General features: G+C 37.1%; 3 protein-coding genes across 4 annotated transcripts; 2 read left to right on the forward strand and 1 right to left on the reverse strand.

Annotated features, from left to right (window-relative positions):
- LOC18603089 (guanine nucleotide-binding protein subunit gamma 2) lies at positions 761-3,569 on the forward strand. Its single transcript, XM_007034851.2, has 4 exons — positions 761-1,282; positions 2,981-3,033; positions 3,126-3,170; positions 3,278-3,569. Exons 1-4 carry the CDS (start codon positions 1,145-1,147, stop codon positions 3,360-3,362), a joined length of 321 nt encoding a protein of 106 aa, XP_007034913.1. The 5' UTR covers positions 761-1,144; the 3' UTR covers positions 3,363-3,569.
- LOC18603090 (ADP-ribosylation factor-like protein 5) lies at positions 3,528-6,326 on the reverse strand. Of its 2 annotated transcripts, none has more exons than XM_007034852.2 (3): positions 6,115-6,326; positions 5,807-6,011; positions 3,528-4,105 (listed from the first exon to the last, which is right to left on the reverse strand). In XM_007034852.2, the coding sequence occupies exons 2-3, from the start codon at positions 5,996-5,998 to the stop codon at positions 3,746-3,748; spliced, it is 552 nt and encodes a 183-aa protein (XP_007034914.1). In that variant the 5' UTR covers positions 5,999-6,011; positions 6,115-6,326; the 3' UTR covers positions 3,528-3,745. The 2 variants fall into 2 exon arrangements, with proteins under 2 accessions (XP_007034914.1, XP_007034915.1); XM_007034853.2 differs by having other exon boundaries at positions 5,807-6,007; positions 6,115-6,315.
- On the forward strand, positions 6,721-11,202 carry LOC18603091 (pyruvate kinase isozyme A, chloroplastic). Its single transcript, XM_007034854.2, has 6 exons — positions 6,721-7,550; positions 7,640-7,730; positions 7,826-8,019; positions 8,720-8,841; positions 9,066-9,544; positions 10,424-11,202. The coding sequence occupies exons 1-6, from the start codon at positions 6,963-6,965 to the stop codon at positions 10,723-10,725; spliced, it is 1,776 nt and encodes a 591-aa protein (XP_007034916.1). The 5' UTR covers positions 6,721-6,962; the 3' UTR covers positions 10,726-11,202.

A 12,150-nucleotide genomic window follows, 5' to 3' on the forward strand; every position in this document is an offset into this window, starting at 1 on the left:
TAATCTAATCAATGTTCCTTTTTGCAACATCAATTATTCATGACTATGGTCTAAAGTCACGTTAATGTTTTTCTTTTTTTTTCAAATAATTAATAAAAATAAAATAAAAATATTAATTTATTGGTTTGTATATGATCTTTTATTTAAAAAACAAAATTTAAATCTTCGTTCTCCAAATTAAAAAAAATATTAATTTCAATTTGATTTTAATTAAACTTTTTATCTAGTTAAAAAAATTTATTATGTATTTTCTTATGAACAAATGTTACCTATGTTATTGATTTATATTATAAACAAATACATATGTAATAGATAAAAAAAAGATTGATATAGTATAGTGTAGAAATTAATAGATTTAAATGTAAAATCAATTCCAAATTAAATTGATTTGTTCAAAAAGCAAAAGGAATGAAATCCAATTGATTAGGTGAAAACTTTTCACCTAATATCCTTAAAAAAGTAACTTAAGATTTGGAGTTCATAATTCCAAAATAATCCCAAAATCCCAAAATTAGAAGGAATAATGAAGGGACCAAATCCGAGAAGACAACAAGAGCCTACAACTCACACTCGAAAAGTGAAAGTAGGAAACATGGCGTGGGAAAAAACAGGGGATAAAGAAAAAACAGAAAGAGACAAAAATAAATAAATAAATAAAGACACAGAAAATGAGAGAGGAAAAATAAATTTTAAAATTTTAAAAGCCCTCTCTTCTTTTTTGGTTTCCTTCTTTTTCATCTCTTTTTTCCTCTCTAAGGCCCAGAAACAGAAGAGAAAGAAAGAAAGAAAAAAAAAAAAAAAAAACTCTGTTTCAATACTCTCAGCCAATCCCCACAGATCCATTTGTAAGACAAAAAAAAAAAAAGAAGAGGGTACTCTGTTTTTTGTTTTGTTTTGTGTTTTTGTTTTCAAAGAGAGAAGTACTTGGTTGACTAAGTTTAAGCTTTATGGGGTCCGTGAAGATTTCTGGGGCATCCTTATTTGCCTCTCTGCTCTCATGTTTTTTCTGATACAACAAGCTAAAGAGCTATAACTTTTGGCACTTCTTTTTTGTTTCTTCAAAGGTTGTTCTTTGTCCAAAACTAAAGCTTTGGCGTTTTGGGGTTTTTGCTTTTGGATTGTATTGAATTGTGTTATAAAGGAGATGCAATCGGGTCGGTCACAATCCGTGGTGACTCCGATTCCCCAACGGGTTCAATCTTTTCAAGCAGCTGATACTAGAGGGAAGCATAGGATACAAGCTGAACTCAAAAGGCTAGAGCAAGAAGCTAGGTTCTTAGAGGTTAGTAAGAAGATCATCTCTCTTTTATTATTATTGTTACTTTTGGGTTTTTCTTTTAGCTACTGCAATGTTGGTTTTCTTGTTTGGGGTGTTTGATTTGTAATTGCTTTGGATTGGATTGATAATCTGATTGTCTTTGTGAATTTGAACTGATAAATCTTGAAGTTAGGTTGTGGGTACTGCCAGTATGTTATTTATTGTAGACATACTGCATCAATTGCTTGTTTGTTTTCTCTGTTCAAGTCACCTGAGTTTTTTCTCTTGTTTTGGAATTTTCAAGTTCGATATGGAGCAAACGCCAGACCTTGAATTAAATCCTGTTCGCTTTTGCTATCTAAAGAAATTATTTTCACTTTATTTTTGCTAGACAGGCAGGGATACCCTGGATTCATTTATTTTTGATTGGTCAGGGGTATTAAATCCGGAAAATGGGAAGTGCATAGTATTGCTTTAAATCACCTTCAGTGCAACAGTGGCTTCTTGGTTTGACGATAACGTTAAGCCTTCTGCTATCAAAAGAATTTCTCTTAATTGCAGTAGCCCTTTTCTTCTCTTCCATCAAGTGAGCTTTCTCTGGTTTATTTCAGCAGGACCTTGGTAGACTTGTTTCAAATTGACCATTCAATTGCTTCTTTGTTTACTGGAACCGCTCTTGTTACTGTTCTCAGCTCTGTAGTTGTAATTGTCACTAACCCATGTAGAAGCCCTAATATTTTAAGGCATCTAACTGTAGATTCTTTCTGAGATAGAAGGACTTTAAGAACTTGTAGTTCCTGTTAGGCAGCTAGGTAGGTCTCCATATTCTGAAATTTTATTTTTGAGCCCTTTCTGGCTAATTAAGTTGGTTAATTTATGCTCACTTTCGAGGGGTTATTTACAAGTCATCACACTTTCATTTTGGTTTGTCGGTTGTAACCAATAAGATACATGGTTGCCGTAGTTAGTTATATCTGATTTGTTTGTATTTCCATTTCCGTGTTTTTTTTTTACTTTTTGGGAACAAAAAATGGTATTCTGCACTTATAATCTATTGGAATAAAATATGCCTTCAGCAAAGAGAAGCTTCACTATTATCTATGCTAACTTGTAATATGGATGTTATTGCTTTGCCATTGCCCTCTTTTATATCCACAGCATGCAGGTTCTTTGTTTGCATACCCCAAGCATGATGGGAAAAAAATTCAATTGTACGTATTGTTTTTTCATGTTATTAAGGCACTTTAATTGTTGTAGGTTTCCTTTCCAAATTCCCTCATACTACAATCACTCCCACTTCTTTGTATGACTTATGTTTCCCTGCTTGTGACTTCACATCTTTGCCTTTCCTGCTGCAGTCAATGTGCCTCTACTGTTATGACATTTTTCTGAACTTTCTCTGGGTCAATTAGAGATTTATTACTTTATGTTTTTCTTTCTTTTACAAATTGGAAGGCAACTTAATTTGTTAATCAAATTAGAGTTGCTTTCGCATACTTATTTTTTTTTTGTTTTATGCTGAGAATCAGTTCCAATATCTGCAACTGTATGCAGTCTTGTATATTGACAGGTGGAAAATGTTCACGGAGCCATCTATGCTTAAGATTAGAACATAAAATGCTATTTTGGTCTATGGGTATCTGATGATTTGATTTAATCCTACTATCAATATTAGAATACTTGCTATTATTATTGACCTTCCATAATGCTCTGTGTACACAGGAGGAGCTGGAGCAGATAGAAAGGATGGAGAAGGCATCAGCTGCATGCAAGGAGTGAGTATGAAGAGTACTTGGTATTTATTTCCACTCTTAGCAGAAAAATTTAGGGCAAAGCTGATTTTAATTTATTTTATTGTGCATGACAGGATGCTGAGTAATGTAGAAAGTAGACCTGATCCACTGCTCCCAGTGTAATGCATCTATTTAACATCCCTATTTTCCATTTTCACTTTTGTGGTAATTCTTCCTAAAATGTTTCTTACAATACCTGAAAATTGTCTTCATCATTGGTTGGCAGAACAAATGGCCCTCTAAATCCCTTGTGGGATCGATGGTTTGAAGGCCCCCAGGACGCCCAAGGTTGCAAATGTTGGATACTGTGATAGTATTGCTGATTTGAAGAGTTGACTGTTATTATCTTTAATTTCCAGAGGCTTCGACTTACAGAGTTGTTACAAATGTGAGAGCAATAGTGCCATCTCAGATGTTTGTGAGATATTTCATTGTGCAGAAAATGACAATTTTTACAGCAATTTTTTTGAATCCAATTTATAGCAACATTTTCTTCATTGACAATTGTTAGATGAAAAGCTTGATTGTGCAGAAAATGTCAGTTTTTTTTTCAGGCAAATTGAAATGTGTACAATCTACAAATTTTAATAGAAATAGCTCATACAGGAGATGGTACACAAGAGGTGACTCTGTTTCAGTCATCCAAATCCATAATATATGAAGAATGAGCTCTCTTTGATTGATAATCCCCTTCTCAACTTGGTGCTTTCCCAGTAACATGCTGGGCGATCCACCCTAAACCATCATACAACCCGTCTCCAGTAAGTGCACAGCAGGATTGGATGTGCCAATCATGATTTTTTATGCTGTGAAGTGAAAGGGCATCAGTGATCTCAGCAGGCGTCATTGCATCTTTGAGGTCTTGTTTATTTGCAAACACAAGGATAACTGAATGCTGCAGATCCTCATGTCCAAGCAACCGGAAGAGCTCATCCTTCATAATGGTGATCCTGGCCCTATCTGTGCTGTCTATCACCACAATAACTGCATGAGTTCCGCGATAGTATGTTGCCCACGATGTTCTTAGTCTTTCTTGCCCACCAAGATCCCAGACCTGAAGCAAATAGAAATATTTAGGCGCCCAGCAGATTTGTAAAATCTAAATGAAACCATCACATGCACCCTTCTCACCACTTTCTCTACTCTCCTTCACTTTTGCTTAGCACTTAATTCAATGAAACAAAATTATAGCTACATTATATCGAGGTTGTGATCTCAAATTCTTTTTTAGAAAACAAAAAAACTTAAGATAAATCTTACTATCAATGGATTGCTTGAAAATTGGATCTCCATGAAGGACAAGTTGAAAACCAAAGCAAGAACAAGATCTAAGTGACCAGATTAAATTAGTCAAAGTCAAAGCTCACTAGCTAAACAGCATTCTGACATTAAGTGATTTCATATTATAGTAATTTGAAAACTAGATGAGAGAGAGAGAGAGAGAGAGCAATTCAACTTGGACAATTAAGGCTGCATTTGGTTGATGCTTTTACTACTTTTTTGCTATTGTCTTTTGTTTTCCTTTTATTGTTTTATGTCTTGCCTTTTGCTTTCTATTTATTTTTTTGCAAAATGAGCATATAGCAAATAAGAAAAGCATTAAAACAAATTAACCTAAATTAAATGAAGAAGAAAACCAAGTGTGGAGAAAGATCAAATCCTCCCAACCAACATAATGAACAAAGGCAGTATATGCCTAATTGATGTTATGTAACTCCTCTCAGATCTCTATACTTTCAAGACACATTTTATACATGAAGAAACATTCATGTGCCCTTTCAATACAATCTGCTTACAGCCAAAACATTCTTTTAAAAGGACCTATGATGGAAAAGGGATTAATGTTTACTTCGTATAGGGTACACATAGATTCTAATGAAACCACGTAACGCGGCTTTCATTCAGAAAACTATGTAGCATCTTTTTGGAAACAGTAAAAGAAGCGTATAGGTTTGAAAGCAGATGGTACCAAGCCTCTTGGTGCATCATTCATTTATAGATAAACACGCACACATGGATGAACAAAAATGGGTAAAACAGATAAGTGACACATCACAGTCATCCAGCCATAGCCATATTGCATGACTAAATACTGTATCAGCTTCCTACAATAATCCACACCTCCATTGCCAAATATAAACACAAAAATACCTCCTCCAATAGAAAACGACAATAATCTGCTTTCCAAGTTCCCTAAACCATTACGAAGATAATTCCAAACAAAGGCATCCCGACCAAAGATCAGAGCTACCCTTGGCCTAAGATTGTGCATCGAACAAGTTCCAAAAGCTATGTACTAACTAACTTCCCTTCAAAATCAGATATGAGGGTTCGTTTTATAATGCTCATAAAAAATCACATTCAACAAGATATTCACCATGGTTCACAGTAAGCAAAAACTCCAATTTTGGTGGCTATATAATTTCGACATGGAAACTAAACAAAGAATTTCCAAGCTTCAACCTATTTAACTTAACCCTTACAACTTTTCCTTCAATACCAAAAAGCTATAAAAAAGATTCAAACCATTGAACCAATGCGCCAATAGACAAGCCCGCGATAGAAACTAATAGGCCCGTTAAGGGGAACTTGTTGAAACTATAACCCATCAAATTCTTCAAAAAAAAGAAAAGAAAAGAAAAAGAAACTATTTCCACAAAATTAAATAAAAAAAAATTAAAAAATGAAAACCCAGAAATTAAATCATCTTGAAATTGGAAATAAAATCTCAAGAAAAAAGGAAGAAGAAGATTACCTCGAAGCGGATGTTTTTATAAACAAGCTCTTCAACGTTGCTACCAACAGTAGGATGAGTAGTAACAACATCTCCAAGGTGAAGCTTGTAAAGCGTCGTCGTTTTGCCTGCATTATCCAACCCCACCACCACAATCTTATATTCCTTAGCGGGAAATAGCATGAACCAAAACTTCGATACGAAAGCTCCCATCTTTATCGACTACCTTCAGAAAAACAAAAAAAACATATTTCTTTATATCTTAAATTTGATATAAATCGATCAAATAAACGGATCTAAGAAGAAAATTTTTCATTTTTTCTTTTTACCTCGATTGGGAGATTCGGTTGTGATTATGATAAGAACGACGGTGGTGATGGAGGGGCTAGAGTGGATCGTGAAGGAGGAGAACTGGATTCTTCGGGGGAATAGAGAGAAATTCCGATCTGGTTTTTTTTTGTCTCTGTTCTTTTTTGGGGAATGATCGAAGAAAGGAGGAATTTTGTTTGCGGGGAAGAAAGGAGAAAGAAAGGGAGGGGCATTTGCTGTCCTTGACACGGTCGCTGGTGACGTGTATGCCTAGTGCTGATTACGTGGCCACTTCGCCAATTATTTTTTGGATTCGGGTTTTTCAGTGGGCCAGAGAACCGACTATGTTCTAACGATCTGATCCATCCACGTCACCAAGGCCCAAATTATCTCCATTTGGGCATTGGGCACTTTTTTAAGCCCAGCTGTCCAGCTCATTTACAGGTTCACTCCAGTGATTTAATCTAATTGTAAACCTTTAAACAGCCCAGCTCATCTCTTACATCCCTTAATTCAACCAATTACAATTAGCCACGTAATGGAAAAGATTGCACCCGACCTCTTCTTATCACTCCCAATTCGCAAACCCCACTACCTACTACCGCGAGTAACACAGTGCTAGTAGATTTTTAAGCTTGAAAAATCGTGGAAGCTCTGTTTGGCAAACAGCAGAAAACAACGTTTGGTTTTGTCAGTTGCCTGCTCACTTGGCGACATTTCCCAAGCTCCAAACCGGGTTCTTCTCTTCGGTTTATCCGCCTCTCTCCCTCTCGAATTCGCCTTAAAACTCGATAGAATAAAGGGAAACTCCCATTCACTTGCTCCGTACATTTCCCGCCTCCGGCAACCGTCTTCTTTCCCGGTAACAATGTCGCAGTCCCTCAAATTCTTCACTCCCTCCCGTTCTCCTTATCTCACAATCTCGAAACTTCCGGCAACGTCCTATACCCGGTTCCCGGTAATTAACCTCCCGAGCAAAAAGCACTCCATCACGATCACGAAATCTTTATCTTCGGATCTCGATGCCACGTCATCGCAAGTCCTGGCTTCTGGAAACGGCCAGAGCGGAGTTTCGGGGGTTTTATCGGCGGACAACGTGGGGTCGGTTCTTTCTCATGCGCCGTCGGATTCGGGAGCGGCGGCGATCGAAGTGGACGCCGTGACGGAGGCGGAGCTGAAGGAGAATGGATTCCGGAGCACGAGGCGGACGAAGCTTGTCTGCACAATTGGTCCAGCCACGTGCGGGTTCGAGCAGCTGGAAGCGTTGGCTGTGGGAGGAATGAACGTAGCTCGAATCAACATGTGCCACGGCACTCGTGAGTGGCATCAAAGAGTGATCGAACGCGTGAGAAGACTCAACGAAGAGAAAGGCTTCGCCGTCGCTATTATGATGGATACTGAAGGTAGCGAGATTCACATGGGTGATCTTGGTGGCGCTGCCTCCGCCAAAGCTGAGGTAAAAAACGAATTAAAAGGAGAGAATCTTTATAAAAATCGAAACTTTTTTTATTTCATTAATTGTGTAATATTTATCCGCGAATGTAGGATGGTGAAATCTGGACATTTAGTGTTAGAGCTTTCGGATCACCCCGGCCAGAGCGTACAATTAATGTAAATTATGACGGTTTTGCTGAAGGTTCGTAATCTTAATTTTTAGTCAAAAAATAAGTAATTATAAGCAAATTGATTTATTGGTGATTTAAATAAAGATTTTTTGGTGTTGGTATATAGATGTCAAAGTCGGGGATGAACTTTTGGTTGATGGTGGGATGGTGAGGTTTGAGGTGATTGAGAAGATTGGTCCTGATGTTAAGTGTAGGTGTACTGATCCCGGCTTGTTGCTTCCGCGAGCTAACTTGACTTTCTGGAGGGATGGGAGTCTTGTTCGCGAGCGTAATGCTATGCTTCCTACCATTTCTTCCAAGGTTGTTACTTGTTTCTCTTTTTGGTTTTTTGAATTTAATTACGTGGTATTGAATGATTTAGCTAATGTTAAAGTTAGTTTGATCCAAAGATATTTATAATTTGTCTTTGGTCACATACGGTAACAATGGAATCATACATTAAGAACTACTGATATTATAGGATTTGGCATCTCTTTGAATCATACATGCATTTGTCTGAAGTACAGTATATTCTACTTGCTGATATTAAATGTTTTAACTTGTTGAATATTGTCTTGCACTTCTTTAAATGCAAGAACAACGTATATGGCACTTTCTTTTTCCATAAAGAATTATAAGGAATTGGCTTACGTGATGTTGCAAAAAGACGTCCAAGGATATTTAAAGTTAATAAAAAAAAGTTCGTAATTAATCACGAATTTGTTTCAAATGTGATAGGGTAGCTAATCCAACTCTTTGAACCCCAGCATTAGTGTTTTTTGGGGTCTGCTTTCACTATTTATTCTGTACGTTCTCATGAGTTCGAAAATGTGATGTTCAGGTATTTAAGCACGTGTCTTTATCCTATGTCTTGATGCATGTGTAACATTCATGTAATTACCTTCTTGTTCTGTAGCAATGTTGGTCACCTGCATGGTGGTATATCTGTTTCTGGTGAAGCACTTATCTAGAAAAAAAACGTAATGGCTGGTTGCGTGATCAAGCTTTGTTTTCACTTCAGGATTGGTTGGACATTGATTTTGGGATAGCAGAAGGTGTTGATTTTATTGCAATATCCTTTGTCAAATCTGCAGAAGTGATTAATCATCTTAAAAGCTACATTGCTGCAAGGTCACGTGGTAGGTAAGTGTCATACATTGCCTTGTACGCTCAGAAGTTTGGATCAATTCTGATATTTTTGAAAGGTTTCTCAGCTTCTACTTTTGACATACATGCATGTGCACTTTCAACAGTTGCAAATTAGAAACTGAGACTGAGACTGAAACTTAATACTCTTTTACTAACATATATGCTAGTGTTCCAAATAACATGTCTGCTGAAAATGGCATCTCAATATTATGATGCAGTGACATAGCTGTCATTGCAAAGATAGAGAGTATTGACTCATTAAAGAACTTGGAAGACATTATCCAAGCATCAGATGGAGCTATGGTTGCAAGAGGAGACTTGGGTGCTCAGATACCTTTGGAACAGGTTCCATCAGCCCAGCAAAGGATCGTCCAGCTATGCAGGCAGCTAAATAAGCCAGTGATCGTTGCCTCCCAGCTACTTGAATCAATGATTGAATACCCTACACCCACTCGAGCTGAAGTTGCTGATGTTTCTGAAGCGGTGAGGCAGCGAGCTGATGCTTTAATGCTCTCTGGTGAGTCAGCTATGGGGCAATTCCCCGAAAAGGCATTGGCTGTTCTGAGAAGTGTTAGTGTGAGAATAGAGAAGTGGTGGAGGGAGGAAAAACGCCATGAGGCTATGGAACTGCCAGATGTAGGAACTTCATTTGCAGATAGTATCTCAGAAGAGATTTGTAATTCTGCAGCCAAAATGGGTAAGAATCTTTGGTTCTGATACACACACACACACCTATGTGTTGGCACAAGCATTCATGTTTAAATTTATATCTGTTGTTTATGTGGCTTCTCTCTTCATTGAATGGCTTTTGCCAAACGTGGAAAGAATTTTGTGCATCTTGAGACTTTTAAAACTCGGTTGCATGTTCGATATACATGGAATTACTCTTTGAGTATTTGAGGCAAAAATTTCTACTCCCTGGTAAGGTGGGTGTAAGTCATGTAAAGGATCTTTGTAGATCTCTGTCGTCTATTCCTTCTTTTTTTTTTTTTTCCTCACGTGATTATGTTTTGGTTGGGGCATTTGGATGATTTGGGCAACTTTCATAAGTTCATTGTTTCAATATGAGAGTATTGCTTTTATTGAGCTTATTTAAAATGTTAATAATTCTTCTTCAGATAACAAATTTAGAAGGCAATCAACGTCAATTATTGGTAGATACTAGATAGCTTCATTTTTGAAAGTATCTTGGTGAATTTGTGATAGCCTGTATAGTTTGCTCATTGTCTCCTAAAATCTGGTGAATTGAATAAGCTTTTATAAATGTTTAATTGCAAACAACTTTTGTCCTGGGATTATTATTGGTGATCTTCTCTTCCTCCACCTCCCCACTTTTCCCCTGATGGTCCTGGTGTTCATTCTGTCTTGTTATCCTCTGTTTCTTCATTTTTTTTTCCCAAAAGATGTGATAATAATCTATGGTTTAGATAAGTAGATGACACAATGTCAACCACCAACGAACTGATTGGTTATCCTTTTTCAGCTTTGCCTATGAAACTCAAGAAACAGGAGCTAATATTTCATCATGAGTTTTCTTTAATTATGGTCTTGATGTGAGTTTGGTTGTGATCTGCAGCTAACAATTTAGAGGTGGATGCCCTTTTTGTTTACACGAAGACAGGCCACATGGCATCTCTTCTATCACGTTGTCGACCAGATTGCCCGATCTTTGCTTTTACAACCACAACTTCTGTCCGCAGGCGTTTGAACCTACAGTGGGGTCTGATACCCTTCCGTCTGAGCTTCTCGGATGATATGGAAAGCAACCTTAACAAGACTTTCTCCTTACTCAAGGCTAGGGGAATGATCAAATCAGGTGACCTTGTAATTGCTGTCTCAGACATGTTGCAGTCCATCCAAGTCATGAATGTTCCTTGAAAACTCAGTATGATTCAGATTCTGGTCATTTTTCAACCCTGCCTCTAGACTGTTTTTATCTATTAAACTTCCTGCACCCTTCACTATCAGTTCAACTTGATTACTGTTAGAAAGAAATTTATTGCCAGAGGAAAATGAAGAGCAATCACAATCAGTTCAACTACCGCCCATGCCTCTTAGCAGCAAGGACAGCAGCGAAATCTACATTATAAGGTACATCTCACAGTTTTCTACTTTAGATGTTTCATGGTGTTGTGGTTGGGGCATGCCAGCACAATTTATAATGCATTTATTTCACTTTGATAGTGTTATAAAATGTAGTCCTGAACCTGAAAGGCAGAGCTGTAATTTTCTTCAGTCTGTTTGATGATTGTCTTGGGATTTCAAAGGCAAACGGAGCTCATGTATGTTAGTATTTTTGTTATTCACCTAGAATTTATGTTTAATAAAACTGTTTGTTTTCAATCTATGTATGCCTAATCAACACTTGCAGTTGCAGGCAGGCTTTTTGTAAAATTCCTACATTTTATCCACTCATTCATCCTTTCCTAGTTGATTTGAATGACTTCACCCATCCACACAATGCTCCAAAGTTGAATATCAAGTAACGTTAAGAGTTGGTATTTGTTAAATATTTGAAGCATTGAAGCCATTGACATTGATCAGAGCTCGACTATTTCAAAGTTCTGAATTAATGGCAAGTACCCAGTTACATTTTGGAAACAAGAGAAAGGAAGGATTTCTGGGTAAAGGGGCAAAACTGGGCCGACAAATGGGCAACCATGACAAGTGTTAAGGCCTGTATGATTGGCCTTAGGCTTTTAAGTTTGCCACTTGAATTCGCCTTCATTAGATTCGGTTAACAACATAAACTGCTATGTTAGTATAAGTAAATTTTTAAAAAAATTACAACTCTATTATTAAATCATAATTACAACAAGCTGGTTCTCGGTATAATCATATAATTTTTTATTTTCTCGATATTCATTTTCTTCAAAAAAAAAAAAAGAAAGAAGGAAGAAGAAATAGAGGTGAAACTAGAAAGTTGAATTTTAGTCCACACTTATATCGCTAACACCAAGCTCACTAGTTTGTTGTATGGGAGAAACTAGAAACTCATTTTTCACTCGAAAACATCACAAGAAAGTAAAAAGTTGGAAGAGTGAAAAGGAAGAAAAAGAAAAAGAAAGTGGTAAGGTACAAACTAAAGAATGACACTTTTGTTGCAGTGCAGTTTTAGATAGAGAGCATGAGTGCTTTGGCAATATATGCAGAGATGGCTTAGATGCTCTCCTTCCCTGCAGGCATGCATGCATGCAGGGACACTGCCTGCATCTCTGCATTTTGGGTATTTTTCCAGCCTTTTTAATTTGAGGACACCGCTTTTAAACCTCAACATTTGTTCTCTCTTCCTTGTCTCTTTTC

The sequence above is a fragment of the Theobroma cacao genome, chromosome 4 (genome assembly GCF_000208745.1).
Source record: "Theobroma cacao cultivar B97-61/B2 chromosome 4, Criollo_cocoa_genome_V2, whole genome shotgun sequence".
NCBI classification, from domain to species: domain Eukaryota; kingdom Viridiplantae; phylum Streptophyta; class Magnoliopsida; order Malvales; family Malvaceae; genus Theobroma; species Theobroma cacao.

What these genes read in the sequence shown, in the direction of transcription:
- LOC18603089 (XM_007034851.2), top strand. Translation starts at nt 1,145, where the DNA reads ATGCAATCGGGTCGGTCACAATCCGTGGTGACTCCGATTCCCCAACGG. An exon ending in AAGAAGCTAGGTTCTTAGAG is followed by an intron (nt 1,283 to 2,980) that starts GTTAGTAAGAAG and finishes CTGTGTACACAG; the next exon opens with GAGGAGCTGGAGCAGATAGA. An exon ending in CCTGATCCACTGCTCCCAGT is followed by an intron (nt 3,171 to 3,277) that starts GTAATGCATCTA and finishes ATTGGTTGGCAG; the next exon opens with AACAAATGGCCCTCTAAATC.
- LOC18603090 (XM_007034852.2), bottom strand. Translation starts at nt 5,998, where the DNA reads ATGGGAGCTTTCGTATCGAAGTTTTGGTTCATGCTATTTCCCGCTAAG. An exon ending in ATAAAAACATCCGCTTCGAG is followed by an intron (nt 4,106 to 5,806) that starts GTAATCTTCTTC and finishes TATTTGCTTCAG; the next exon opens with GTCTGGGATCTTGGTGGGCA.
- LOC18603091 (XM_007034854.2), top strand. Translation starts at nt 6,963, where the DNA reads ATGTCGCAGTCCCTCAAATTCTTCACTCCCTCCCGTTCTCCTTATCTC. An exon ending in TTCCTACCATTTCTTCCAAG is followed by an intron (nt 8,020 to 8,719) that starts GTTGTTACTTGT and finishes TTTTCACTTCAG; the next exon opens with GATTGGTTGGACATTGATTT. An exon ending in GCTGCAAGGTCACGTGGTAG is followed by an intron (nt 8,842 to 9,065) that starts GTAAGTGTCATA and finishes ATTATGATGCAG; the next exon opens with TGACATAGCTGTCATTGCAA.